At 49.2% G+C, this 25,654-nt stretch overlaps 2 protein-coding genes across 3 annotated transcripts; one reads left to right on the forward strand and one right to left on the reverse strand.

Moving 5' to 3' along the window:
* The first annotated feature begins 1,602 nt into the window (after positions 1-1,602).
* On the forward strand, positions 1,603-17,507 carry tab2 (TGF-beta activated kinase 1 (MAP3K7) binding protein 2). 2 transcript variants are annotated; one of them, XM_079753458.1, is made up of 7 exons: positions 1,603-2,063; positions 7,099-7,299; positions 7,875-9,522; positions 14,893-15,053; positions 15,385-15,478; positions 15,740-15,835; positions 15,915-17,507. In XM_079753458.1, the coding sequence occupies exons 2-7, from the start codon at positions 7,198-7,200 to the stop codon at positions 16,121-16,123; spliced, it is 2,310 nt and encodes a 769-aa protein (XP_079609584.1). In that variant the 5' UTR covers positions 1,603-2,063; positions 7,099-7,197; the 3' UTR covers positions 16,124-17,507. The 2 variants fall into 2 exon arrangements, with proteins under 2 accessions (XP_079609584.1, XP_079609585.1); XM_079753459.1 differs by having other exon boundaries at positions 7,896-9,522.
* Positions 17,508-18,196: 689 nt separating this feature from the next.
* Positions 18,197-25,654, reverse strand: LOC307088146 (endoribonuclease ZC3H12A-like). The gene is made up of 6 exons (XM_079753945.1): positions 25,395-25,654; positions 23,738-24,187; positions 22,626-22,765; positions 22,055-22,289; positions 20,411-20,517; positions 18,197-19,456 (listed from the first exon to the last, which is right to left on the reverse strand). The coding sequence occupies exons 2-6, from the start codon at positions 24,169-24,171 to the stop codon at positions 18,867-18,869; spliced, it is 1,506 nt and encodes a 501-aa protein (XP_079610071.1). The 5' UTR covers positions 24,172-24,187; positions 25,395-25,654; the 3' UTR covers positions 18,197-18,866.

Raw genomic sequence — 25,654 nt, forward strand, 5'->3', positions numbered from 1 at the left:
AGATTGCAGAATTTAAATATCTAAATAATATGGACCACACATAGACACGTCCGTTGCTTGCTGGGTGCGTAATTTAATTGAATACAACTTCCCCGCCCCACCCATAATACCTACGAACATTCTGAGAGGAACACGCCCTGGACATGACAACATCCAGTTCCTATCGTCCGTCACCCTGCGAACAGATGAGACGGAGACTCAACTGACATTCATTTTAATTCAAATAGTCCGTCGGTTTTAACCAAAGTAGTAACTCAAAAGATTTCGTTTTTACTAATAAAATGTGGAAATAGGCAGCTGAGTAGGCCTATCTATCTGTTTTCCTTCAACTTGAGGCTTCAAAAGGAGGTGTGACATTAGATCCCCTATGTTCGCTGTTGAACCACAGAAAGCATTTCAGAAGGCCTACATGAAATAGGTCGACTAGAATATAGAATTTCTCGTCGGATATTGTTAAACCTTTGTCTTTTAATGCTCGCTGTTGTCCCTCAAATATGTAGTGGTAAATATAACTATTATTTAAGTATTTAAAGTCGCCATCTCCTCCATTGCATCTAGCTTGTAGCTTAAAATGACCTGGAAATAGTAAATGCTGATGGACAGGGATGTATATAATCAATAAATTCAGGTCCTATCACTGATATATTCTTCATATTAAAAAAGGCTGGCCATTTATTTTATTGTAATAAAATACCAAGCTCGTTTAATTTTAACCTTAACTTTTGGTAGACGCTTTGGAGTTTTCCACAAGATGTCGCCCGACTGCAGCTCCACCAGGCAGCGGGAATACCTGATGACAACCAGAGAAGAGATTAGCTACCGTACAACCTGATAACAATTCATCAGGTTTGAGATGATAAAACACAAGACATACACCAGGACAACATGACAGAAACTTTGTTTACTATATATCATTGTTGATATCATACATAGATTTAATAATCCTACAGGTTATGTGACCAATGGAGTTATGAGACCTTTGATTCCAACTTCCAGACGCTTCGTGTTTCGTCCTAGATAACCTCCAACTCTCTCCCCTATCTCCACCTCCCCCCTCCTCCTCCCTCCCCTCCTCCCTTTCACTCCTCCTCCCTTCCACTCCTCCTCCTCCTCCTCCCTTCCCTCCTCCCTTCCACTCCTCCTCCCTTCCCTCCTCCCTTCCACTCCTCCTCCTCCCTTCCCTCCTCCCTTTCACTCCTCCTCCTCCCTTCCCTCCCCCCTTTCACTCCTCCTCCTCCCTTCCCTCCTCCTTTCCACTCCTCCTCCTCTTCCTCCTCCTCCCTTCCCTCCTCCCTTCCACTCCTCCACCACCTCTGGCTGTCCCCTAACCCTCCCCTCCCTTCCTCCAAAACTTCCCCACCTCTCCACCTCCACCTCCCCCTACCCTCCAGTCAGTCTTACACACACACACACACACACACACACACACACACACACACACACACACACACACACACACACACACACACACACCATTAGCTAGACTGATACTACCATACTGCCCATGGAAGAACAATGATAATGGCCTTTTTTCTGAGAGTTTTGATTTAAAAACTGGTCTTAGTTTGACAGCCAGTCACTTTACTCCTGTGCCAGCGCATAGCGACAAGTCTAGTATGGAGATAGCACGTCAGCATCTCCACAAGCCCCAGACACTGGAAAAATCTCACACCTTAGACTAGAAATATTCTTATTATACATCCAAGGTATAAAGTCTCAGACGACTATCTCCTCTCGCGATATCCACACCTCCTCCACTCGCGATAGCTGCTCGCCTCAGAAGCCTCCATATTGTGAGACGGTATTTTGTTTCTCCTGGAGGAGAAAAGAGGAGAAAAGAAGAAAAAAGCAGCGCAGTCGAGACGATAGCGAGGCGCTGTCACAAGTATCTCCGAGCCTCTCCACCGGCGGGGGGTCGTGGGGCTGTATCCCCCCAGTAGAGGACCGAGGAGGCCCAGGCCTCGGCGCGGCCAGAGCTCCGGGTCCGCGGCAGGGCTTCCCCCGCTCGGCTTCTCTTCCTGCTGGAGACCCGCTGGCCCGGGGAGCGGCGGCGGTAGGAGACGGTAGGCTTCCCTCTCCGCTTCTAGGCCCAGTGTATTTAAAGTTAACTAAGTTAACAAAGTTTATAATGTGGTTGATTAAGTGGTGGATTAACGGACCGGTTTGGGTTTACTTCTGACCCGCCGGAGTAGGGCATAAAACGGGGAGGAAAAGTTTGTTGTCGGCGTTTGACTGGTGGAAAAAGTTGGAGCTGTGGTTGTTTCCTAACTTCTAATACTCTCCCCACACTGGATGTTGGAACTCGGTGTTTCTTTGTGTGCTCGGGTCCCTGGTTAGCTAGTTACTAGTGATTTGGTACTTGTTTTAACTAGTTTATTACATTTTATCGTGACGTGTTGCTACTTTTTCCATTGAGCGTTTCGTACAACGTCGTAAGAAATTGTTGAAGTGGTGCGATAATAAATAGCGTTGTTACTCTCAGTAACGACATATCACAAGAGAGTAATGCTTATTCACTTATTAACAACATGTTGCTCAACCATTGTGAGTATTTACCTGGTATTGGTAGTGATTCACAGCTGGGTAATACTAGTGTTCTGTGTAAGTGCATTTAGTGTGTAATACTCTTATTTAAGGTTTTAAATGTATCAACGTTCTGGGTTTTTATTGTAATACACAGTTATGCAGTGTCATACACATGTTTAACAATCCTACCTGGTATAAACGCATAAACTACCTGATGTAATACACATATTAAGAGTCATACCTGCTAAAGTGAAGACATTAAGAGTACTACCTGTTAAAGTACACTCAGTTAGAGTACTACCTGATGTAATACACATGTTAAGAGTCATACCTGCTAAAGTAAAGACATTAAGAGTACTACCTGGTGTAATGCACACATTAAGAGTACTACCTGTTGTAATATCCACATTAAGAGTAATACCTGTTAAAGTACACTCAGTTAGAGTACTACCTGGTGTAATACACGCATTAAGAGTACTACCTGGTGTCATACACACATTAAGAGTAATACCTGTTAAAGTACACTCAGTTAGAGTACTACCTGGTGTAATACACACATTAAGAGTAATACCTGTTAAAGTACACTCAGTTAGAGTACTACCTGGTGTAATACACACATTAAGAGTACTACCTGTGTAATACACATATTGAGAGTCATACCTGCTAAAGTAGACGCAGTAAGAGTCATACCTGCTAAAGTATCCATATTTAGAGTCCTACCTGTTGTTATACAAATATTAGAGTGCTAGCTGGTGCAATACATATATTACAAGTACAAGCTGGTGTAATACACACATTAGGAGTCATGCCTGCTATAATACACACATTTAATGGTTATACAGTGTAATATAATTATATAAAAGGACGTATTTAAGAGTCCTACCTGGCATATTATACATGTATAAGAGTCCTATGTGGTATAATAAACGTGTTTAAGGTTGTTAAATGTACCAACCATCTTGTATGGTCCATTCCTAGCAGTGTGAACAGATTAGTACTTTGTTTGTGTGTTGCGGTGTTGCCTAAGATGTTCAGTGTTGCTTAAGATGTTGATCGGCCCTTGCTGTGGTCTGAAGCCAAAGGAACCAAGTTGTGATGTATTTACATGTATAAAGATAGATGTATCTAAAGAGATGTACTACGGCTATATTCTGACAGTTGGGACCACACTCTTTCTCTTATAGTTATTGTGATGCACACGAGACCAAAACAAACGTTTTTTGTGTGAAAACCTACTTAGCAGTCGATCTGTTTCTGGTCCTGGTTCCTGATTCCTGATAGCGTGAACAACAAAGATTAACTTTGTTTAAATCAAAAGAGCAGACATAGTGTAGTATTTTATATATATATATATATACATTTATTTATTAGTGGTAAGCGGCGGGTAAGAATAAGGACGTTTTCAGATGTTTTTATCAATGCAGAATGAAAATGTCCCTATATGTAAAATAATGTGAATTAACATAATACTAAGACAGTTGCTAGTAGGTCACGACAGAGCAGATGTTTCATTATTTTATTCAGATCACAAATGTGTTATCCTAAGTATGAGACAATTAAACTCAGCATCTTGTACCTGAGATCTCTGAAAGGATCACCAATGTGGGATCAAGTTTTTGAGTGTGCGATGGGTCCCGTGGACACACACTGAGAATGTGTTGTAGCTGTGTGTCGGCTGTAGCGCTGTATTGTAAGCTTGTGTCATAGCATTGTGTCGGCTGTAGCGCTGTGTCGGCTGTAGTGTTGTGTCGTAGCGGTGTGTGGGCTATAGATTTGTGTCGTAGCGCTGTGTCGGCTGTAGCGTTGTGTCGGCTGTAGCGCTGTGTCGGCTGTAGCGTTGTGTCGTAGCGTTGTGTCGGCTGTAGCGTTGTGTCGGCTGTAGCGTTGTGTCGTAGCGTTGTGTCGGCTGTAGCGTTGTGTCGTAGCGTTGTCGGCTGTAGCGTTGTGTCGGCTGTAGCGTTGTGTCGTAGCGTTGTGTCGCAGCGGTGTGTCGGCTGTACAGTCTGTCAGCGGTAGTCGTATGTAGGCTCTAGCTTTGTGTCGTACTGTTGTCATAGTGTTGTGTCATAGTGGTGTGTCGTCTGTATTGGACTGTCGTAGGGGTGTGATGGCTGAAGTGGTGTGTCCTAGCTGTAGCGGTGCGTTGGCTGTAGCGGTGCGTCGGCTGTAGCAGTTTGTCATAGCAGTGTGATGGCTGTAGGTGTGTCGTAGTGGTGTGTCGTAGCATGTGTCGTTGCGTTGTGTCGTAGCAGTGTGTTGTAGCGTTGTGTCGTAGCAGTGTGTTGTAGCGTTGTGTCGTAATGGTGTGTCGTAGCATTGTGGCGTAGCGTTGTGGCGTAGCGTTGTGCCGTAGCGGTGTGTCGTAGTGGTGTGTCGGCTGTAGCGTTGTGTCGTAGTGGTGTTTCGGCTCTAGTGGTGTGTCGTAGCGGTGTGTCGTAGTTGTGTGTCGGCTGTAGCGTTGTGTCGTAGCAGTGTTTCGGTTGTAGTGGTGTGTCGGCTGTAGGTGTGTTGTATTGGTGTGTCATCATAGCGGTGTGTCGGCTGTAGCAGTGTGTAGGCTGTAGGTGTGTCGTAGTGGTGTGTCGGCTGTAGCTGTATGTCGGCTGTAGTGTTGTGTTGTAGCGGTCTGTCGGCTGTAGGGGTGTGTCGTAGCGGTGTTTCGCAGCAGTGTTTTGGCTGTAGTGGTGTGTCGTGGGTGGTGTGTCGGCTGTAGTGTTGTGTTGTAGCTGTATGTCGGCTGTAGTGTTGTGTTGTAGCTGTATGTCGGCTGTAGTGTTGTGTTGTAGCTGTATGTCGGCTGTAGTGTTGTGTTGTAGCTGTATGTCGGCTGTAGTGTTGTGTTGTAGCGGTCTGTCGGCTGTAGTGTTGTGTCGGCTGTAGGTGTGTCGGCTGTAGTGTTGTGTTGTAGCGGTCTGTCGGCTGTAGGTGTGTCGTAGCGGTGTGTCGCAGCAGTGTTTTGGCTGTAGTGGTGTGTCGTGGGTGGTGTGTTGTGGTTTAGTGGGGTGTGTTATAACAGTGTAATCGGGTTGTAAGGGGTCTTACAACCCGAATCGGGTTGTAAGCGCTGTTGTGTTGTAAGGGTGTAGTGGGGTGTGCTGTAGCAATGCGTTGTGTGGTAGGGGTTTGATCTCTCCTTGTTTGAGGCTTATTTCTGCTCCTAAACACAGACTATGCTAATCCTAGAATACAATACTGGAATGGTTTGGGACTGTCCCCGTTTGCTCTTCCTTCAAGGTATTGTGTATCCATGCAAATTATTTATCCATCTATTAATTCTTTCAGGAGTATTACTGCCAATCCTTCCAAAGTTAGACATACAAAAACTTCAAAAACTTCATCCATGTAAAAATACTTGTCCCTGGTACTACTGCCATTCCTTCCATAGTTTTTGACATACAAATACTTCATCCATGTAAAAATACTTGTCTGAGGAATTACTGCCAATCCTTCCATAGACATACGAATACTTTATCCATGCATAAATACTTGTCAGGGGTATTACTGCTAATCCTTCGATTCATATACAAATACTTTATCCACGCATAAATACTTGTCAGGGGTATTACTGCTAATCCTTCGATACATATACAAATACTTTTTCCATGTATCAAAACTTGACCCTGGTGCTTGTAAAGGGAGGTTAAACCGATAGATTAGATCTCACTGTGGGTGTTTGGTTTCATGGAAAGCAAGGCAAGGAGTGGAGGAGGCTTTAACGGGGCGCTAGGCTCCTAGCCACTTAAACCCTGCTGCTAGCTGCTTTCCCGTTAAACCAGTTTTTAGATAGTCGTACGCCGCTTGCACAACCACCCTGCCAATCAGCGGGGAAAGTGGTGGTATGTCGGGTTGTGTTTGTTTTTCTACCCCCACTCGTACCGGGGGAGGGCTGGGTGCTTCTGCGTCGGGGTGGGGTTAGTGAGCGTTAGTCAGAGCACAACCTGTTTAGCCCTTTTCTGAGCATGGCTAACCAACTAAGGGACCTTCTGACCCGGGGGCCCACCCATCTAGTAAAGGGGGTAACCACCTAGACCCAGCACTAACCACCAGGGGCTAACCACCAGGGGCTAACCACCTAGCAGCCCTCAGTCCAGGGGCTAACCACCTAGCAGCTCTCAGTCCAGGGGCTAACCACCTAGCAGCTCTCAGTCCAGGGGCTAACCACCTAGCAGTTCTCAGTCCAGGGGCTAACCACCTAGCAGTTCTCAGTCCAGGGGCTAACCACCTAGCAGCTCTCAGTCCAGGGGCTAACCACCTAGCAGCTCTCAGTCCAGGGGCTAACCACCTAGCAGCTCTCAGTCCAGGGGCTAACCACCTAGCAGCTCTCAGTCCAGGGGCTAACCACCTAGCAGCTCTCAGTCCAGGGGCTAACCACCTAGCAGCTCTCAGTCCAGGGGCTAACCACCTAGCAGCTCTCAGTCCAGGGGCTAACCTTCAACTTAATCAAGACTTATATTTATGAAAAGCGCCACGTGTTTTCCTGCTGTTTCATATGCACGCCCACCTGGCCAAATGTGTGTGATCGGATTGTTCACTTTATTCATGTGTTCATCCTCCCTCCCTCCCCACCCACAGATGATGAAGCTGGGGGAGTGCTGTGTCCCCCGGTGACCTCTAGCTGACCCCACCGGCCCCTGCCCCTGGAGCGAGCGGTCCTGCCCTGCCTCTAGACGAATGGCCCAGGGAAGCCAGCAGATAGACACTCAGGTTTTACACGACCTGCGCCAGAAGTACCCCGAGGTCCCCGAGGGCGTCGTGTCCCAGTGCGTCCTGCAGGTTAGCTCCTTCCTGTGTTTGCAGTTTGTGCCAGTATGTGTAGAGTGGTCCCGATACCGAGAACAATATCGAAATTCCCCCCATACTGGCTAAAACGCGGTATCGGCGAGTATGCAAGTCTATGCGCTGATCCGATACGGTCACGGGACTCACTCCGTAACCACGCAGGCAGAGAGCGTCACACACACCGCGGTGTTGAGCCGCGGTGGTTAGCGATCGGCGGTGGGAGGTCGTAAGGGGAAGCTCCATCTCCGGCCGACGTGTGATAGAGCTACCAAGTCGAAAAACATGGACGCTTGACTACAAGAATACACATTTATTATTATAATTAAACGTTATAAATGATCTAATGCTGAAGAAAATGATTGTAGACAGTAAGTAATCCGGCTATGCATTGCTGTCGCTGTGAGAGAACCCTTCAATAAGAACAAGTGCTAATAGTAGTTACAATGCTCGATAAGTACTCGGTGTCGGCCGATGCTCCAGTTCAGGAATTGGTATCGGGAAGGAGAAATGCTACCGGACCATCCCTAGCTCCGGTGCCGTGTTCCTCAATGTGTATAAATACTCTGTAGCCGCTCTCTGTGTCCGTCCAGAACAACAACAACGTGGACGCCTGCTGCACGTACCTGTCCAAGCTGAGCCCCGCCTACCTGTACAGCGAGGAGACAGAGAGCCTATCAGACGCCAGCATCTCCGGTCTCCGGAAGCACATGACCAAGCTGAGCCTGGGTCTGACCACCCCGGCTCCGAGCGGCACCCCCCCGGGCCCCAGGATGAACGGCAGCAGGACGCTGGCCCACAGCCTGGGGGACGGGCCCCTCCAGACCCCCACGGGCCCCGGCTCCGACTTCTACCAGCAGGAGCCTCAGGGGCCCCCCCGCCCGGCGGCGTACGGGGCGATGGACGCCCCCCAGCGCAAACCCCAACCCCCCCGGCACCTGGGGCTGTACCCGGCCAAGGGGCCCCAGGGCGGCGCTCCCCCCCGCTTCAACCCCATCACCGTCACCCTGGCCCCCAAGACGGGCCGCAACACCCCCACCTCGCTGCACATCCACGGGGGGCCGCAGGCGGGCATGGGCAGCCCCCAGGGCAACGCCATCTACATCCGGCCCTACGTCAGCCAGACGGGGGTCCACCGGGGCCCCCAGCCCGGCGCCGCCCGCGCCCAGTACAGCCCCACCTCACAGCCCCCCCAGATGTACCAGATCAACCCCCACCCGTCCTGCCCGGCGGGGGCGTGGCCGGGCCTCCCCCATGCCTCCTCCTCCTCCTCCTCCTCGCAGCACCAGGGCCCCCAGCAGGGCCCCCACCAGGGCCCCCACCAGGGGCCCCACCAGACCTCCCATGTCTACATGCCCATCAGCTCCCCCACCACCCCCCAGGCCCCCTCCTCCCTCCTGCAGGCCCCCGCCGGCCCCCTGCCCCCCTCCTCCTTCAGCCAGTACAACATCCAGAACATCTCCACCGGCCCCCGCAAGAACCAGATCGAGATCAAGCTGGAGTCGCCCCAGCGGAGCTCCAGCAGCGCCGTGCTGCGGGCCTCCGGCGGGCCGCGCCCCAGCGCCTCCTCCAACTCCTGCCCGGCCTCCTCCTCGTCCTCGGGCTCCTCCTCCAGCGCGCCGCTGTCCATCGGGGGGCTGAGCCGCAGCCAGCCCACCGTCTACATCTCGGCCAGCCCCCCCGCCGCGCACCACCCGCCCTCCGCCTGCGAGGACGGCTCCCCGATGGCCTCGGCCATGCCCCCGCCCCGCGGCGCCCCCAAGTTCTACATCTCGGCCGGCGCGGAGGACGGCGGCGGCGGCCGCAACCCCCCCACGGTCTACATCTCGGCCAACGCCCCCATGCAGGGCTCGGGGTCGGGGGGCCGGGCCTTGGGGGGCGGGCTCAGCATGGGCCCCGCCTACATCCACCACCATCCGCCCAAGTCCCGCGTCGGGCACGCGGGGGCGGGGGGCGGGCTGGGGGCGTCGTCCCCCCGGGTGGTGGTCACCCAGCCCAACACCAAGTACACTTTCAAGATCACGGTGTCGCCCAACAAGCCCCCCGCGGTGTCCCCGGGCGTGGTGTCCCCCACCTTCGAGACGGCCAACCTGCTCCCGCTCCCAGACCATCACTTCAGCGAGGCGGAGCCCCCGCTGCAGCCGGACCCCCAGGCCCGGGACCGGCCCAGCGAGCACCGCCGGCTCAGCGCAGGCTCGGACGACGCGGCCTACACACAAGGTCAGTGGGGGTGGGCTCTAGCAGACCTGGATCTATACCCCTCTGTAGAACATCTAGCAGACCTGGATCTATACCCCTCTGTAGAACATCTAGCAGACCTGGATCTATACCCCTCTGTATAACATCTAGCAGACCTGGATCTATACCCCTCTGTAGAACATCTAGCAGACCTGGATCTATACCCCTCTGTAGAACATCTAGCAGACCTGGATCTATACCCCTCTGTAGAACATCTAGCAGACCTGGATCTATACCCCTCTGTAGAACATCTAGCAGACCTGGATCTATACCCCTCTGTAGAACATCTAGCAGACCTGGATCTATACCCCTCTGTAGAACATCTTAAAGATCTAGATCTAACCCCCCCCCTGCATAACATCTAGTAGTCTATATCTACAGTCCCTGTATAATAACATATATTAGATCTATATCTACACTCTTTATAACATCTAGGAGTCTATATCTACAGTCCCTGTATAATAACATATATTAGATCTATATCTACACTCTTTATAACATCTAGGAGTCTATATCTACAGTCCCTGTATAATAACATATATTAGATCTATATCTACACTCTTTATAACATCTAGGAGTCTATATCTACAGTCCCTGTATAATAACATATATTAGATCTATATCTACACTCTTTATAACATCTAGTAGTTCTATATCTACAGTCCCTGTATAATAACATATATTAGATCTATATCTACACTCTTTATAACATCTAGTAGTTCTATATCTACAGTCCCTGTATAATAACATATATTAGATCTATATCTACACTCTTTATAACATCTAGTAGTTCTATATCTACAGTCCCTGTATAATAACATATATTAGATCTATATCTACACTCTTTATAACATCTAGTAGTTCTATATCTACAGTCCCTGTATAATAACATATATTAGATCTATATCTACACTCTTTATAACATCTAGTAGTTCTATATCTACAGTCCCTGTATAATAACATATATTAGATCTATATCTACACTCCTCTTTATAACATCTAGTAGTTCTATATCTACAGATGTGTGGTGGACAGACAGGTGGACAGAGGGCTAATGTTGCTGCATTATATAGTCTTATACCTGGGTCCTCTGAGGTCAGGAGATAGAAAACCACTGTCCAAACAGAGTCATTTACCGAACTGAAACCTCAAAGGAGAACCGAGTGCACCCTTGTTGTCGGAGAACCCGGTGGTACGACGCCAGTAGAGTTCCCTCAGTCTCTGAGGACATTTTAGGACCTTATACTGGGTGGGTTGTGTGTTCAGCCCTGTTGGTGCAGCGCGCGTGTGTTATTAGTGTATAGATGACTGTGTGTGTGTGTGCACCCCTGCTGGTGCAGTGTGTGTGTGTGTGTGTGTTATTAGTGTACTGTGTGTGTGTGTTATTAGTGTACTGTGTGTGTGTTATTAGTGTACTGTGTGTGTGTTATTAGTGTACTGTGTGTGTGTGTGTGTGTGTGTTATTAGTGGACTGTGTGCGTGTGTGTGTTATTAGTGGACTGTGTGCGTGTGTGTGTTATTAGTGGACTGTGTGTGTGTGTGTGTGTTATTAGTGGACTGTGTGTGTGTGTGTTATTAGTGTACTGTGTGTGTGTGTTATTAGTGTACTGTGTGTGTGTGTTATTAGTGTACTGTGTGTGTGTGTGTTATTAGTGTACTGTGTGTGTGTGTGTGTTATTAGTGTACTGTGTGTGTGTTATTAGCGTACTGTGTGTGTGTTATTAGCCTACTGTGTGTGTGTTATTAGTTTACTGTGTGTGTGTGTTATTAGCGTACTGTGTGTGTGTTATTAGCGTACTGTGTGTGTGTTATTAGCGTACTGTGTGTGTTATTAGCGTACTGTGTGTGTTATTAGCGTACTGTGTGTGTGTTATTAGCGTACTGTGTGTGTGTTATTAGCGTAGTGTGTGTGTGTTATTAGCGTACCGTGTGTGGATGTGTGTGTTATTAGCGTACTGTGTGTGTGTGTTATTAGCGTACTGTGTGTGTGTTATTAGCGTACTGTGTGTGTGTTATTAGTGTACTGTGTGTGTGTTATTAGCGTACTGTGTGTGTGTGTGCAGCCCTGCTGGTGCAGTGTGTGTGTGTGTGTGTGTGTGTGTGTGTTATTAGCGTACTGTGTGTTTGTTATTAGCGTACTGTGTGTGTGTTATTAGCGTACTGTGTGTGTTATTAGCGTACTGTGTATGTGTGTTATTAGTGTAATGTGTGTGTGTTATTAGTGTGCTGTGTGTGTGTGTGTTATTAGTGTACTGTGTGTGTGTGTGTTATTAGTGTACTGTGTGTGTGTGTTATTAGTGTACTGTGTGTGTGTTATTAGCGTACTGTGTGTGTGTTATTAGCGTACTGTGTGTGTGTTATTAGTGTACTGTGTGTGTGTGTGTGTTATTAGTGTACTGTGTCTGTGTGTGTGTGTTATTAGTGTACTGTGTGTGTGTTATTAGCGTACTGTGTGTGTGTTATTAGCGTACTGTGTGTGTGTTATTAGCGTACTGTGTGTGTGTGTGTGTTATTAGCGTACTGTGTGTGTGTTATTAGTGTACTGTGTCTGTGTGTGTGTTATTAGTGTACTGTGTGTGTTATTAGCGTACTGTGTGTGTGTTATTAGCGTACTGTGTGTGTGTTATTAGCATACTGTGTGTGTGTTATTAGCGTACTGTGTGTGTGTGTGTGTTATTAGCGTACTGTGTGTGTGTGTGTGTGTTATTAGCGTACTGTGTGTGTGTTATTAGCGTACTGTGTGTGTGTGTGTGTTATTAGTGTACTGTGTGTGTGTTATTAGCGTACTGTGTGTGTGTTATTAGCGTACTGTGTGTGTGTGTGTGTTATTAGCGTACTGTGTGTGTGTGTGTGTTATTAGCGTACTGTGTGTGTGTGTGTGTTATTAGCGTACCGTGTGTGGATGTGTGTGTTATTAGCGTACTGTGTGTGTGTTATTAGCGTACTGTGTGTGTGTTATTAGCGTACTGTGTGTGTGTGTGTGTTATTAGCGTACTGTGTGTGTGTGTGTGTTATTAGCGTACTGTGTGTGTGTTATTAGCGTACTGTGTGTGTGTGTGTTATTAGTGTACTGTGTGTGTGTTATTAGCGTACTGTGTGTGTGTTATTAGTGTACTGTGTGTGTGTGTGTGTTATTAGCGTACTGTGTGTGTGTGTGTGTTATTAGCGTACTGTGTGTGTGTGTGTGTTATTAGCGTACCGTGTGTGGATGTGTGTGTTATTAGCGTACTGTGTGTGTGTTATTAGCGTACTGTGTGTGCGTTATTAGCGTACTGTGTGTGTGTTATTAGCGTACTGTGTGTGCGTGTGTGTTATTAGCGTACTGTGTGTGTGTGTGTTATTAGCGTACTGTGTGTGCGTGTGTGTTATTAGCGTACTGTGTCTGTGTGTGTGTGTTATTAGTGTACTGTGTGTGTGTTATTAGCGTACTGTGTGTGTGTTATTAGCGTACTGTGTGTGTGTGTGTGTTATTAGCGTACTGTGTGTGTGTGTGTGTTATTAGCGTACTGTGTGTGTGTATGTGTGTGTGTTATTAGCGTACCGTGTGTGTGTTATTAGCGTACTGTGTGTGTGTGTGTGTTATTAGCGTACTGTGTGTGTGTGTGTGTTATTAGCGTACTGTGTGTGTGTATGTGTGTGTGTTATTAGCGTACTGTGTGTGTGTGTTATTAGCGTACTGTGTGTGTGTGTGTGTTATTAGCGTACTGTGTGTGTGTTATTAGCGTACTGTGTGTGTGTGTGTGTTATTAGCGTACTGTGTGTGTGTATGTGTGTGTGTTATTAGCGTACTGTGTGTGTGTGTGTGTGTGTGTGTGTTATTAGCGTACTGTGTGTGTGTTATTAGCGTACTGTGTGTGTGTGTGTGTTATTAGCGTACTGTGTGTGTGTTATTAGCGTACTGTGTGTGTGTGTGTGTGTTATTAGCGTACTGTGTGTGTGTGTGTGTGTGTTATTAGCGTACTGTGTGTGTGTGTGTGTGTGTGTGTTATTAGCGTACTGTGTGTGTGTTATTAGCGTACTGTGTGTGTGTGTGTTATTAGCGTACTGTGTGTGTGTTATTAGCGTACTGTGTGTGTGTGTGTGTGTTATTAGCGTACTGTGTGTGTGTGTGTGTGTTATTAGCGTACTGTGTGTGTGTGTGTGTGTGTGTGTTATTAGCGTACTGTGTGTGTGTTATTAGCGTACTGTGTGTGTGTGTGTTATTAGCGTACTGTGTGTGTGTTATTAGCGTACTGTGTGTGTGTGTGTTATTAGCGTACTGTGTGTGTGTTATTAGCGTACTGTGTGTGTGTTATTAGCGTACTGTGTGTGTGTTATTAGCGTACTGTGTGTGTGTTATTAGCGTACTGTGTGTGTGTTATTAGCGTACTGTGTGTGTGTTATTAGCGTACCGTGTGTGTGTTATTAGCGTACTGTGTGTGTGTGTGTTATTAGCGTACTGTGTGTGTGTTATTAGCGTACTGTGTGTGTGTGTGTTATTAGCGTACTGTGTGTGTGTTATTAGCGTAGTGTGTGTGTGTGTGTTATTAGCGTACTGTGTGTGTGTTATTAGCGTACTGTGTGTGTGTGTGTGTTATTAGCGTACTGTGTGTGTGTGTGTGTTATTAGCGTACTGTGTGTGTGTGTGTGTTATTAGCGTACTGTGTGTGTGTGTGTGTTATTAGCGTACTGTGTGTGTGTGTGTGTTATTAGCGTACTGTGTGTGTGTTATTAGCGTACTGTGTGTGTGTTATTAGCGTACTGTGTGTGTGTTATTAGCGTACTGTGTGTGTGTGTGTTATTAGCGTACTGTGTGTGTGTTATTAGCGTACTGTATGTGTGTGTGTTATTAGCGTACTGTGTGTGTGTTATTAGCGTACTGTGTGTGTGTTATTAGCGTACTGTGTGTGTGTGTGTTATTAGCGTACTGTGTGTGTGTTATTAGCGTACTGTGTGTGTGTTATTAGCGTACTGTGTGTGTGTGTGTTATTAGCGTACTGTGTCTGTGTGTGTGTGTTATTAGTGTACTGTGTGTGTGTTATTAGCGTACTGTGTGTGTGTGTGTTATTAGCGTACTGTGTGTGTGTTATTAGCGTACTGTGTGTGTGTGTGTTATTAGCGTACTGTGTGTGTGTTATTAGCGTACTGTGTGTGTGTGTGTTATTAGCGTACTGTGTGTGTGTTATTAGCGTACTGTGTGTGTGTATGTGTTATTAGCGTACTGTGTGTGTGTGTGTGTTATTAGTGTACTGTGTGTGTGTGTGTTATTAGCGTAGTGTGTGTGTGTGTGTTATTAGCGTACTGTGTGTGTGTGTGTGTTATTAGCGTACTGTGTGTGTGTGTGTTATTAGCGTACTGTGTGTGTGTGTGCAGCCCTGCTGGTGCACCAGAAGGCCCGTATGGAGCGTCTGTGGAGGGAGCTGGAGGTGAAGCGGCAGCGGCTGGAGAAGCTGAAGGAGGAGGTGAACGACATGGAGAACGACCTCACCAGGAGGAGGAATGAGAGGTCCAACTCCGCCTCGCAAACACCCTCCGTAAGACCCTCACTGTCCAACTATCCGTCTCACTCTCACTCTGTCTCTCACTATCTCACTCGCTCGCTGTCTCGCACTTTCCAACTCTCTGTATCCCTCTGTCTTCGTCTCACTTCCTCTCACTATCTCACTCTATCTGCCTCACTCTGCCTCTCACTGTCACTCTTTATCTCACTATATCACTATCTCCCTATCTCTCACTATCTTACTCCATATTTCTGCTTGTGTCCTGTAACCTCAAAGTAGTTTGACGCCTTTGTGGTTCTCTACGTGGAACCAAATGCTTCTGTGTGGAACCAGATGGTTCTGATGTCTGACATTTGGTTTTCAGAACGAGGAGATGAAGCAGTTGAGGTGTAAAAACCGGATCCTGCAGATTGACATCGACTGCCTCACCAAAGAGATCGATCTCCTGCAAACACGAGGTTGGTGTCTAGCTTTACCGGGACTTTCCACTGACTTTCCACTGACTTTCCCCTATCTCTCCCAAATTTCGCCCTAATCTTTACCCTGACTTTACCCTGACGTTATCCTGACGTTATCCTGACATTATCCTGACGTTACCCTGACGTTACCCTGACGTCACCCTGACTTTACTGGGACTTCACTCAGATTTACCCACAATGGTCTTTTCAGTCAATGTGTGAAAAGCCTATAAGCCAGTAAGAGCCTGTGTCTCTGCGCAGGACCACACTTTAACCCCAGTGCCATCGACAACTTCTACGACAACATCGGGTTCCTAGGCCTCGTCCCGCCCAAACCCAAAGGTCCCGCGGCGGTCGGTGAGTGAGGCCCGCTCACTCCACCATCTCTCTCCCTTCTCCTCACCGTCGCTCCTCTAACCTCTCTCTCCTCCTCCAGAGGGAGGCGTCCGTGGTCCAAAGTCGTCCTCAGAGCATCAGCAGCAGGAGCAGCAACAACAGCAGCAGCATCAGCATCAGCAGGAGCAGCAGGAGGAGGAGGAGGAGGAGGAGGAGGAGGGCAGCCAGTGGAGCTGCACGGCGTGCACCTTCTTCAACCACCCTGCGCTGCACCGCTGTGAGGAGTGTGACTTCCGCAGACACTTCTAGCCCCGCCCCCCGCCCAATCAGAGAGCCAGTAGACCACCCACAGGAGTGAGTGTGTGTGTGTGTTTGTGTGAGTGAGTGTGTGTGAGTGTGTGTGTGTGAGTGAGTGTGTGAGTGTGAGTGTGTGTGTGTGTGTGTCAGTCGTACCTCGCCCCCCCCCCCCCCCCCCCCCCCTCCTGCTCGCTGGGACACAGGTGCACCATGGGATACTCCTACTGCTCCCCTTCAGTATTATGAACTTCACACGGCACCCCGCTGTGTACCCTCTGGGGTCCGGTCTGCTCTAGACCTGGTCCCGGTCCGGTCTGCCCCCCCACCCGGTCCTCTGGGGGGCGCCGGCTCGGCCTACCCCTTGCCGGGCCGTAGCCTTCGCCGCTCACTTCCTGGTTACAGGGTTCTACATGGTAACGCTCACTTCCTGGTTCCGCTCACTCCCTGGTTACGGTGGTGTCCATGGTTACGGGGGTCTCCATGGTTACTGCATGCTTTGTGTACAGTACTGTCCGGAGAGGAGAGGCCCCTCCCCCCCTCTCTGGTATTTCCTGTAAGTATAGCGTTATAGACTTCCTCTTCCTGTCTCTTACTCTGACCGCCTCTCTAACGGACGGAACCCTCGTCGTCATGAGGCCACGCCCCCCTGGGCCTGCCCCCGGGTCCAGGGGCGTGGCCTCGGCCTTGTTTACCGAACATCAAGCCAGCCCCCCCTCGCTCTCCTCTGTTGACCTCAGTTGACCTCGGTGCGTTGCTGTGACAACTGGAATAAAGGTTTGAATCAATAAAGGTTTGAGTCGCGACGGGACGACATCGCCACACGGAATCACTCTGACTTTGGGGGGGAGACGCCCGATTGGCTGACCCCATCGGGCGCCATCGGCCTCCTCCGGACTTTACAAAACCGCCTTAGACCGTCTGAATCGGTTTTTCAAAATAAAAGCGTGGACGTTTGAATATTTGAAGTGTTCCTGCGGTCCGGGCGTCGACGTCACCTGACGCTACGGACGTGCCGGGGCTGCCATCTTTATCAGGTCGCTTCCTCCTTCCTGTCTGCTTTCTTGGTGACGATTTCAAACGTTTTCTAATTGCAAATCAGTTCCAGAAACTGTGTCATGATTATTTTTGTGAAGTTTTCCCACATTTTGTGAAAAAAAAATAAGCCGTGCATTAGTGCCTGGGTCTCGTCTCTCACCAATCAAAGTGCCTTAAAACAAAACCAACTGAAATCGTACAAAGTGGGACTCCTGTTTCTAACCAGGAGTTTGTTTTATTACGTGGAAAAACAAATTATTTGGATATCTAAAGTGTTTTTTTGATTTTAGCTGGGAAAACTGTCTTTGTAACAGATAAGTTATTTGTAAAAATAATTAAAAAAATCTATTCTGGAAAAGTCTTTAATGGTGTTTGAAGCCGAAGCCTCTGTCCTCCGCCAGATGGCGCCACCTGCTGCGGTTGTTCTCTTGAACTCATCGCAGAGGCACTCGCAGGATTTCAGTTAATATGCCGAGGTGATCCAGCTCTGATCTCCCGTTTTCAATGGGTGAAAGATATGTCCTGGGGAATATTCCCATGACGCATTAGATGTGTTAACGGATATATATATGAGATATTCGAGCCTACAGATACCTGCCTCCAGCAACATGCGGATGGAAGCAAAACGCTTTTTGAGTAAGTTAAGGAATACAGTTAGCTTGGTTTGGTTAAGTTTAGGTAGAAAGTCAGCTAGGGTTTGGTTAAGTTTATGTAGAACGTTATCAAGGTTTGGTTAAGTTTAGGTATACAGTTAGCTTTGTTTGGTTAAATTTAGGTTTAAAGTTAGCTAGGGTTTAGTTAAGTTGAGGTATACAGTGAGCCAGGGTTTTGCTAAGTTAAGGTAGACGTTTAACAAGTGCTCAGTGAAGTGTAGGTATACTGTCGGCTAGGGTTTGGTTACGTCTAGGTATACAATTAGCTTGGTTTGGTTAAGTTTAGATTTAAAGTTACCAATGTTTGGTGTGGTTAGGTTTAGCTTTAATAAGCTATCTAGGTTAAGTTTAGGTTTAGTTTGGACAAAACTATAAACAACAAAAATACTGCACATAATCAGGTATAAAAAGTTTTATTCCACACATTGTAAAACATGGTCTGAGATAAAGGCACAGTGGTATTCACAGCTAGGAGGAAGGAAACGTTCTCTTCTGAACCATAAATCTTAACAAAATAAGTTTCCTCATTTTGAGGCAACTGGGACACAACAGTATGCTGTTGGTCATCGCTGGCAATCCAGCAATAGAGAAGTGCATTGCACGTTTACAACCTGGTGAGGTCTTAACTCTGACCCGAGGAACAGTTTTAATGCTGAGAAGATAAACAGCGCCCTGGGTTCAACATGGCCTGCTTCCTCGTTAAGGATACATACCCCTTGGTTGGGGTAGAGCTAGGGTTAAAGGTCAGGATAGAGCATGGTTTAAATTAAGATAGAGCATGGGTTAGGATAGGATAGAGCTAGAGTTGAGGTTAAGTTAGAGCTAGGATTTGGGGTTAAGTTAGTGTTAGGATAGAGCTAGGGGTTTGGGGTTAAGTTAAGATAGAGCTGGGGTCGAGCTAGGGGTTAAGTTAGGGTTAGGATGGAGCATGGGTTTGGGGTTAAGTTAGGAATAGAGCTAGGGTGTGGGTTAGGTTAGGGTTTGGATAGAGCATGGGTTTGGGGTTAAGTTAATATAGAGCTAGGGTCCAGCTAGGGGTCAGGGGTTAAGTTAAGATAAAGCTAGGGCTAGGACAGGGGTGTGGTCCTCTGTATGAGGGAGATGAGTTGGGACATGTCTGCCACGTGGGGGTGGCTGTCCATGATCTCTTGGACGGTGCGAGGAGGGAACAGGGTGCTCAGCTGACTGCTCAGGGTCCGCCTCTCCTCTGTGACCCCGCCCCCTGACATGCTGCTCCCCCTGGGGGGCGGGGCCAGAGGCAGGCTGCCCCAGACCCCGCCTCCCCAGGGTTCGCTGTGGAAACCAGAGGACCCAGAGTAGCCGCTAGAATAGCCGCTGGAGAGACCGTCGCTGGACCGGAGGCGGAGCTCCGACACAGAGCCCTCCATGGACCCAAGGGCCTGGTCCAGGGAGGACGGGGGGCCTCCAGCCTCCCCCGGCCCCCAGGTCTGACCGGCCCTGGGGTTGGCGTGGTCTCTCCTCGCCGGAGAGGTGGGGGGGTACATAGAGGTGAGTTCCACCTCGAGGTAAGCGGGCGTTTGGTGGATGGGTGTCGGCCTGCCCATGGCTCGCAGCTCGTCAGCCACCGAGAGCTGTGATTGGTTGGCCCGTTCAGGGTGGTAGAACTTGCATTTGCTCCCGTAAGTACACTTCTTACCTGGAAGGAGGCAGGATAAAGTGATTATTGACCAAATAGGGGAGCACAAGGTACACTTTTACAACAGCAGATCCACTGGGGTATACAGGCTAATGCCACAATGTCTCAGGCTAAAGTATTTAAGGCTCAAGTGTCTCAGACTGAAGTGCCTCCAGCTAAAGTGTCTCTCAGTCTTCAGTTTCTCAGGCTGTAGCGTTTCAGACAAAGCCTGCAGATTGCATAGAAGAGGAACTGGAGGGCTTGAACAATCAGATGTAATTGCCCATTCAGTACAAGGAAGTCCTCGACACATTCCTCATATGTAAATAAAGCTGAGTTCAAACCAGCCTGGGGCTCTACCCTGTCCTCAGATCCGACACCAACATATCATACACACTGCTGGGACGTCAGTCCACATATCTCCACCATCAAGGAAATAACCAGGTCTCCTCTGTGGTGCCCTGATGCCTGACTGACGTGCAGTGATGTCTGTTGGTCTCTATCTCTGTCTCTCTCTCTCTCTCGCTCTCTCTCTCTCTCTCTCTATAATACGCATCCTTGCCCATCAAAACAAGAAAAAGAAGAAACTTATTTGATGCCTTTGATGTACTCTCTATTCTATCTTATTGGTTTAATGCACTTATTGTAAGTCGCTTTATATAGTGTCATTTATATAAAGCATAAGGTTCTGTAGGTAATAATATATAGAGTATATTATAGATAATACGGTACTGAAGGTTAAAATATAGTTTATTATAGATAATACGGTACTGAAGGTTATAATATAGAGTTTATTATAGATAATACGGTACTGAAGGTTGTAATATAAAGTTTATTATAGATGATAAGGTACTAAAAGTTTAAAATATAGAGTTTATTATAGATAATACGGTACTGAAGGTTATAATATATAGTTTATTATAGATAATATGGTAATAAAAGTTATAATATAGTTTATTATAGACATTAAGGTACCGTAGGGGCAGTGCTGCTGCTTGACTTCCTGTTCCCAGGGCACGTTTCGCAAGAAGCTGTCGATGGTCGGACCGCTACGCCCCAGGGGATCGTCTGGGGGCATGAACCTGTGGAGGCGAGGGGTTAGACAGTACAGAGACAGGTCATTAAGGAGCAGGTAGGGGTTAGACAGTACAGAGACAGGTCATTAAGGAGCAGGTAGGGGTTAGACAGTACAGAGACAGGTCATTAAGGAGCAGGTAGGGGTTAGACAGTACAGAGACAGGTCATTAAGGAGCAGGTAGGGGTTAGACAGTACAGAGACAGGTCATTAAGGAGCAGGTAGGGGTTAGACAGTACAGAGACAGGTCATTAAGGAGCAGGTAGGGGTTAGACAGTACAGAGACAGGTCATTAAGGAGCAGGTAGGGGTTAGACAGTACAGAGAGGTCGTTAAAGAGCAGGCAGGGGTTAGATGAGTTGGGACATGTTGTTAGATGAGTTGGGACAGGTCGTTAAGGAGCAGGTAGGGGTTAGACAGTACAGAGAGGTCGTTAAAGAGCAGGCAGGGGTTAGACAGTACAGAGACAGGTCATTAAGGAGCAGGTAGGGGTTAGACAGTACAGAGACAGGTCATTAAGGAGCAGGTAGGGGTTAGACAGTACAGAGACAGGTCATTAAGGAGCAGGTAGGGGTTAGACAGTACAGAGACAGGTCATTAAGGAGCAGGTAGGGGTTAGACAGTACAGAGACAGGTCATTAAGGAGCAGGCAGGGGTTAGACAGTACAGAGACAGGTCATTAAGGAGCAGGTAGGGGTTAGACAGTACAGAGACAGGTCATTAAGGAGCAGGTAGGGGTTAGACAGTACAGGGACAGGTCATTAAGGAGCAGGTAGGGGTTAGACAGTACAGAGACAGGTCATTAAGGAGCAGGTAGGGGTTAGACAGTACAGAGACAGGTCATTAAGGAGCAGGTAGGGGTTAGACAGTACAGAGACAGGTCATTAAGGAGCAGGTAGGGGTTAGACAGTACAGAGACAGGTCATTAAGGAGCAGGTAGGGGTTAGACAGTACAGAGACAGGTCATTAAGGAGCAGGTAGGGGTTAGACAGTACAGAGACAGGTCATTAAGGAGCAGGTAGGGGTTAGACAGTACAGAGACAGGTCATTAAGGAGCAGGTAGGGGTTAGACAGTACAGAGACAGGTCATTAAGGAGCAGGTAGGGGTTAGACAGTACAGAGAGGTCGTTAAAGAGCAGGCAGGGGTTAGATGAGTTGGGACATGTCGTTAGATGAGTTGGGACAGGTCGTTAAGGAGCAGGTAGGGGTTAGACAGTACAGAGAGGTCGTTAAAGAGCAGGCAGGGGTTAGACAGTACAGAGACAGGTCATTAAGGAGCAGGTAGGGGTTAGACAGTACAGAGACAGGTCATTAAGGAGCAGGTAGGGGTTAGACAGTACAGAGACAGGTCATTAAGGAGCAGGTAGGGGTTAGACAGTACAGAGACAGGTCATTAAGGAGCAGGTAGGGGTTAGACAGTACAGAGACAGGTCATTAAGGAGCAGGTAGGGGTTAGACAGTACAGAGACAGGTCATTAAGGAGCAGGTAGGGGTGAGACAGTACAGGTAGGGGTTAGACAGTACAGAGGCTTGGGTTAGTCTTACTTGTCGTTGGCGAAGGTGTACATGAGTAGCCTCTCCTCTATGAACCTCTTCCACTGCGGGCTCTCGGTCTGCAGGTCGCGGTAGTTGTCATTGGAGACGATGATGCCGTCCGACTCCACGGCCAGACGCACGATGTAGCGGTCGTCGTAGCACGCCACACGCCGCCCGCTGACGCGTCGCGACGGAGTGAACACCAGGATCCTCCGGCTCTCCAGCTCCTCCAGGATGTGCTGGTCTGGGGGATTAGACGGACTGCATTTAGACAGCGCTTTGCTAACTTGTGGCCACTCAACAGCGCTTAACAATACCGCCTCACATTCACTCATTCATGCACACATTCACACATTCACACACCGACGGCGGAGTCAGCCCCGCAGGGCGACAGCCGGCTCGTCGGGAGCGGTCAGGGTGAGGCGTCTCGCTCAGGGACACCTCGGCACTCAGCTAGGAGGAGCCGGGGATCAAACCGGCCGCCTTCAGGTTACCAGCCGACCCGCTCCGCCTTAGCCTCTCCCGCCTCCCCGCCCCGCCCCAGGGGCTGACGCGGCCTATGTCCGTGGTGACGGTGTACCTGTGATGGGAGTGTCTTGGCGCGGCTGCTCCTTGCGCCACAAGGGGACGAACACGGTGATGTCACGCAGGCCCCGCCCCCAGAACCACATCACCGCCAGCTGCAGCCCACGGCAGGAAAACACCTTCTTGTTGCCATGGCTGCGAAGACGCCAAAACAAACAGCCTTAACCCCCTGTTGAAACCGGTTTGGGACAAGAGGAAGTGAAACTGCGGCTCAGGGGTGTTGGTGTGCACCGCACGCTTTGTAGCGAAATATGGTTCATATTCACACTCTGGCAGCCCCGGGTGCTAGGCTAGCTGCTAGCTTTGAGCTGCTAGGTGCTAGCTGCTAGCTGCTAAGTACCCCATTGTGAACTGAAGCCTCGCCCTCAGTGTAGATCAATCACACTCCCACCGGTAAGGGTGTGTGGAGAGGAAATGTTCACATGCAGTACTTCTGAGAGAGTATAAATAACAGAAAAACACAGAAGAGGAAGTCGGCGGAGGAACCGACACATTGTGCCCTGGTGCAGGGGGAAATCGAATGAAAAGGTCCTTCAGAGATCACGGAAACCTTTTAATGTTTGACCTGACCTGGATGGAATCACAACCTCTCTGCTGGGACTCACAAACCACCAGGCTATGATGCTGGGAGTCACCAGCCCCTAGGCTATGATGGGAGTCACTAGCCTCTAGGCTATGATGGGAGTCACCAGCCACTAGGCTATGATGGGAGTCACCAGCCACTAGGCTATGATGGGAGTCACCAGCCACTAGGCTATGATGGGAGTCACCAGCCACTAGGCTATGATGGGAGTCACCAGCCACTAGGCTATGATGGGAGTCACCAGCCACTAGGCTATGATGGGAGTCACTAGCCTCTAGGCTATGATGCTGGGAGTCACTAGCCTCTAGGCTTTCCTTTTGGTCACTAGCCACCAGGCTATCCTTTGAGTCACTAGCCACTAGGCTGTCCTTGTGGTCAGTAGCCACTAGGCTGTCCTTGTGGTCAGTAGCCACCTGGCTACCCTTTGGGTCAGTAGCCTCTAGGCTATGATGCTGTGAGTAACTAGCCTCTGGTCTCTGCCCCCCCTACTTCTGTCTAACACCGTCCTCCCACCCGTCTCTTACCTCATGGCTACGTTGCTTCCATCGATGACCACCGGCCTGAAACCGCTGCTCTGATCCGCCTTGGCCGAGGCCTTCCTGGGGCTTGGGGCCCGGGGGCTAGGGGCCCGGGGGCCGGGGTCTGTGAGGCTGCAGCCGCGGGCCACCAGCCGGGGTGTGGAGCTGGGGGCCGGGCTGGGGAGGGAGGTGGGTTGGGCCGCGGTCCGGGGGGAGGTCTTGATGAGCTCCTCCAGGATGTCGTTGGTCTGGGCGTCGGGCTTCAGGCTCTGCAGCACACGGCGGATGTCTCTGTGGGTGTAGCCCAGCTTCAGGAAGCGCTCAACCTTGCTGGGCTGGGGGTCGTGGGGGTCTGCAGGGCCGGGGGAGGAGGGGTGGCTCCCCGGGGGGCTGTCTCTGGGGAGGAGCCTCCTAGCCTTCTGCTCCTGGTAGGTCTCCATGGGAACCACCTGTGTACTAGAGGGTGACAGGTGACGTCAGAAGGGGCGGGGCCACAGGATCATTTGACTGTGTATTTGTGTGTCATGTGACAGACAGCCCTGGTCTAGGGCTAACCTTGTGAACACGTCCAGTCTCTGTTGGACCAGCTCTGGTGTCAAACAGCTAATCCACCCCTGGACGGGGTCGGTGTCAACTCGCTCTAAAGAGCTTCTGTATCGCGGTGGCATGGACGGAACACAACGGAGATTAAATGAACCCTGAACAAAGACGGGAGGAGGTTTGGTGTTACCGTTACCGTAACATATCTCTACCGTATGACACGCCCACCTCCTCACCTGGTCAACACTCTCCTACCTCCTCACCTGGTCAACACTCTCCTACCTCCTCACCTGGTCAACACTCTCCCACCTCCTCACCTGGTCAACACTCTCCTACCTCCTCACCTGGGCAACACTCTCCTACCTCCTCCCCTGGTCAACACTCTCCTACCTCCTACCTCCTCACCTGGGCAACACTCTCCTACCTCCTACCTCCTCCCCTGGTCAACACTCTCCTACCTCCTACCTCCTCCCCTGGTCAACACTCTCCTACCTCCTACCTCCTCACCTGGGCAACACTCTCCTACCTCCTACCTCCTCAGCTGGTCAACATGAAGTGAGATATGAAGCAGATTCGTTCTCTATGTTGACTCAACACACTAAAGAGAACACAACCTGTCCTGTAACAACACACTCTAGTGAACACAACATGTGCTGTAACCACACAGAGAACACAACGTGTCCTGGTAACACAGAGAACACAACGTGTCCTGGTAACACAGAGAACACAACGTGTCCTGGTAACACAGAGAACACAACGTGTCCTGGTAACAACACACTCTAGTGAACACAACATGTCCTTGTAACACAGAGAACACAACATATGCTGGTAACACACTCCAGTGAACACGTGTGCTGTTAACAACACACTACAGAGAACACAACATGATCTGGAGTTTGTTCCAATGTGCACTCCCTCACTTCCTTATAACACACACGCACACATGCGTCTCTGTTACAAAACAGTCATAATACCAACACACATAGCTATGGAACGGGGCAACGTAACATTCTTCTCTCTCTCTCTGTCTCTCCCACTCTCCATCACACACACACACACACACACACACACACACACACACACACACACACAAACACTCCTCTGTGTTGTGGACCAAACTCACCTGATGGACGTTTACTCCTGTCTGTCTGTCTCTCCGTTCTCTGTCTGTCTCTGTTCGCTGTGTGTTGGTGTGTGTGTCTCTGCCTTTATCCGGCTCTCTGCTGGAGACAGACGAAGGGCGACTGAGAGTGTGAGTCAGAGGAGGAAGTGAGAGAGCTGAGAGGAGTAGGGGAACAAAGTCAATAGTTCCCTGTTCCAGTAGCAGTGGCTGCCAACTCCTTCTCTGGGGCTGCTCAGAGCATTATCCCTCCCTCGCTCTCC

Source organism: Pollachius pollachius, assembly GCF_949987615.1.
Source record: "Pollachius pollachius genome assembly, chromosome: 16".
NCBI lineage: Eukaryota > Metazoa > Chordata > Actinopteri > Gadiformes > Gadidae > Pollachius > Pollachius pollachius.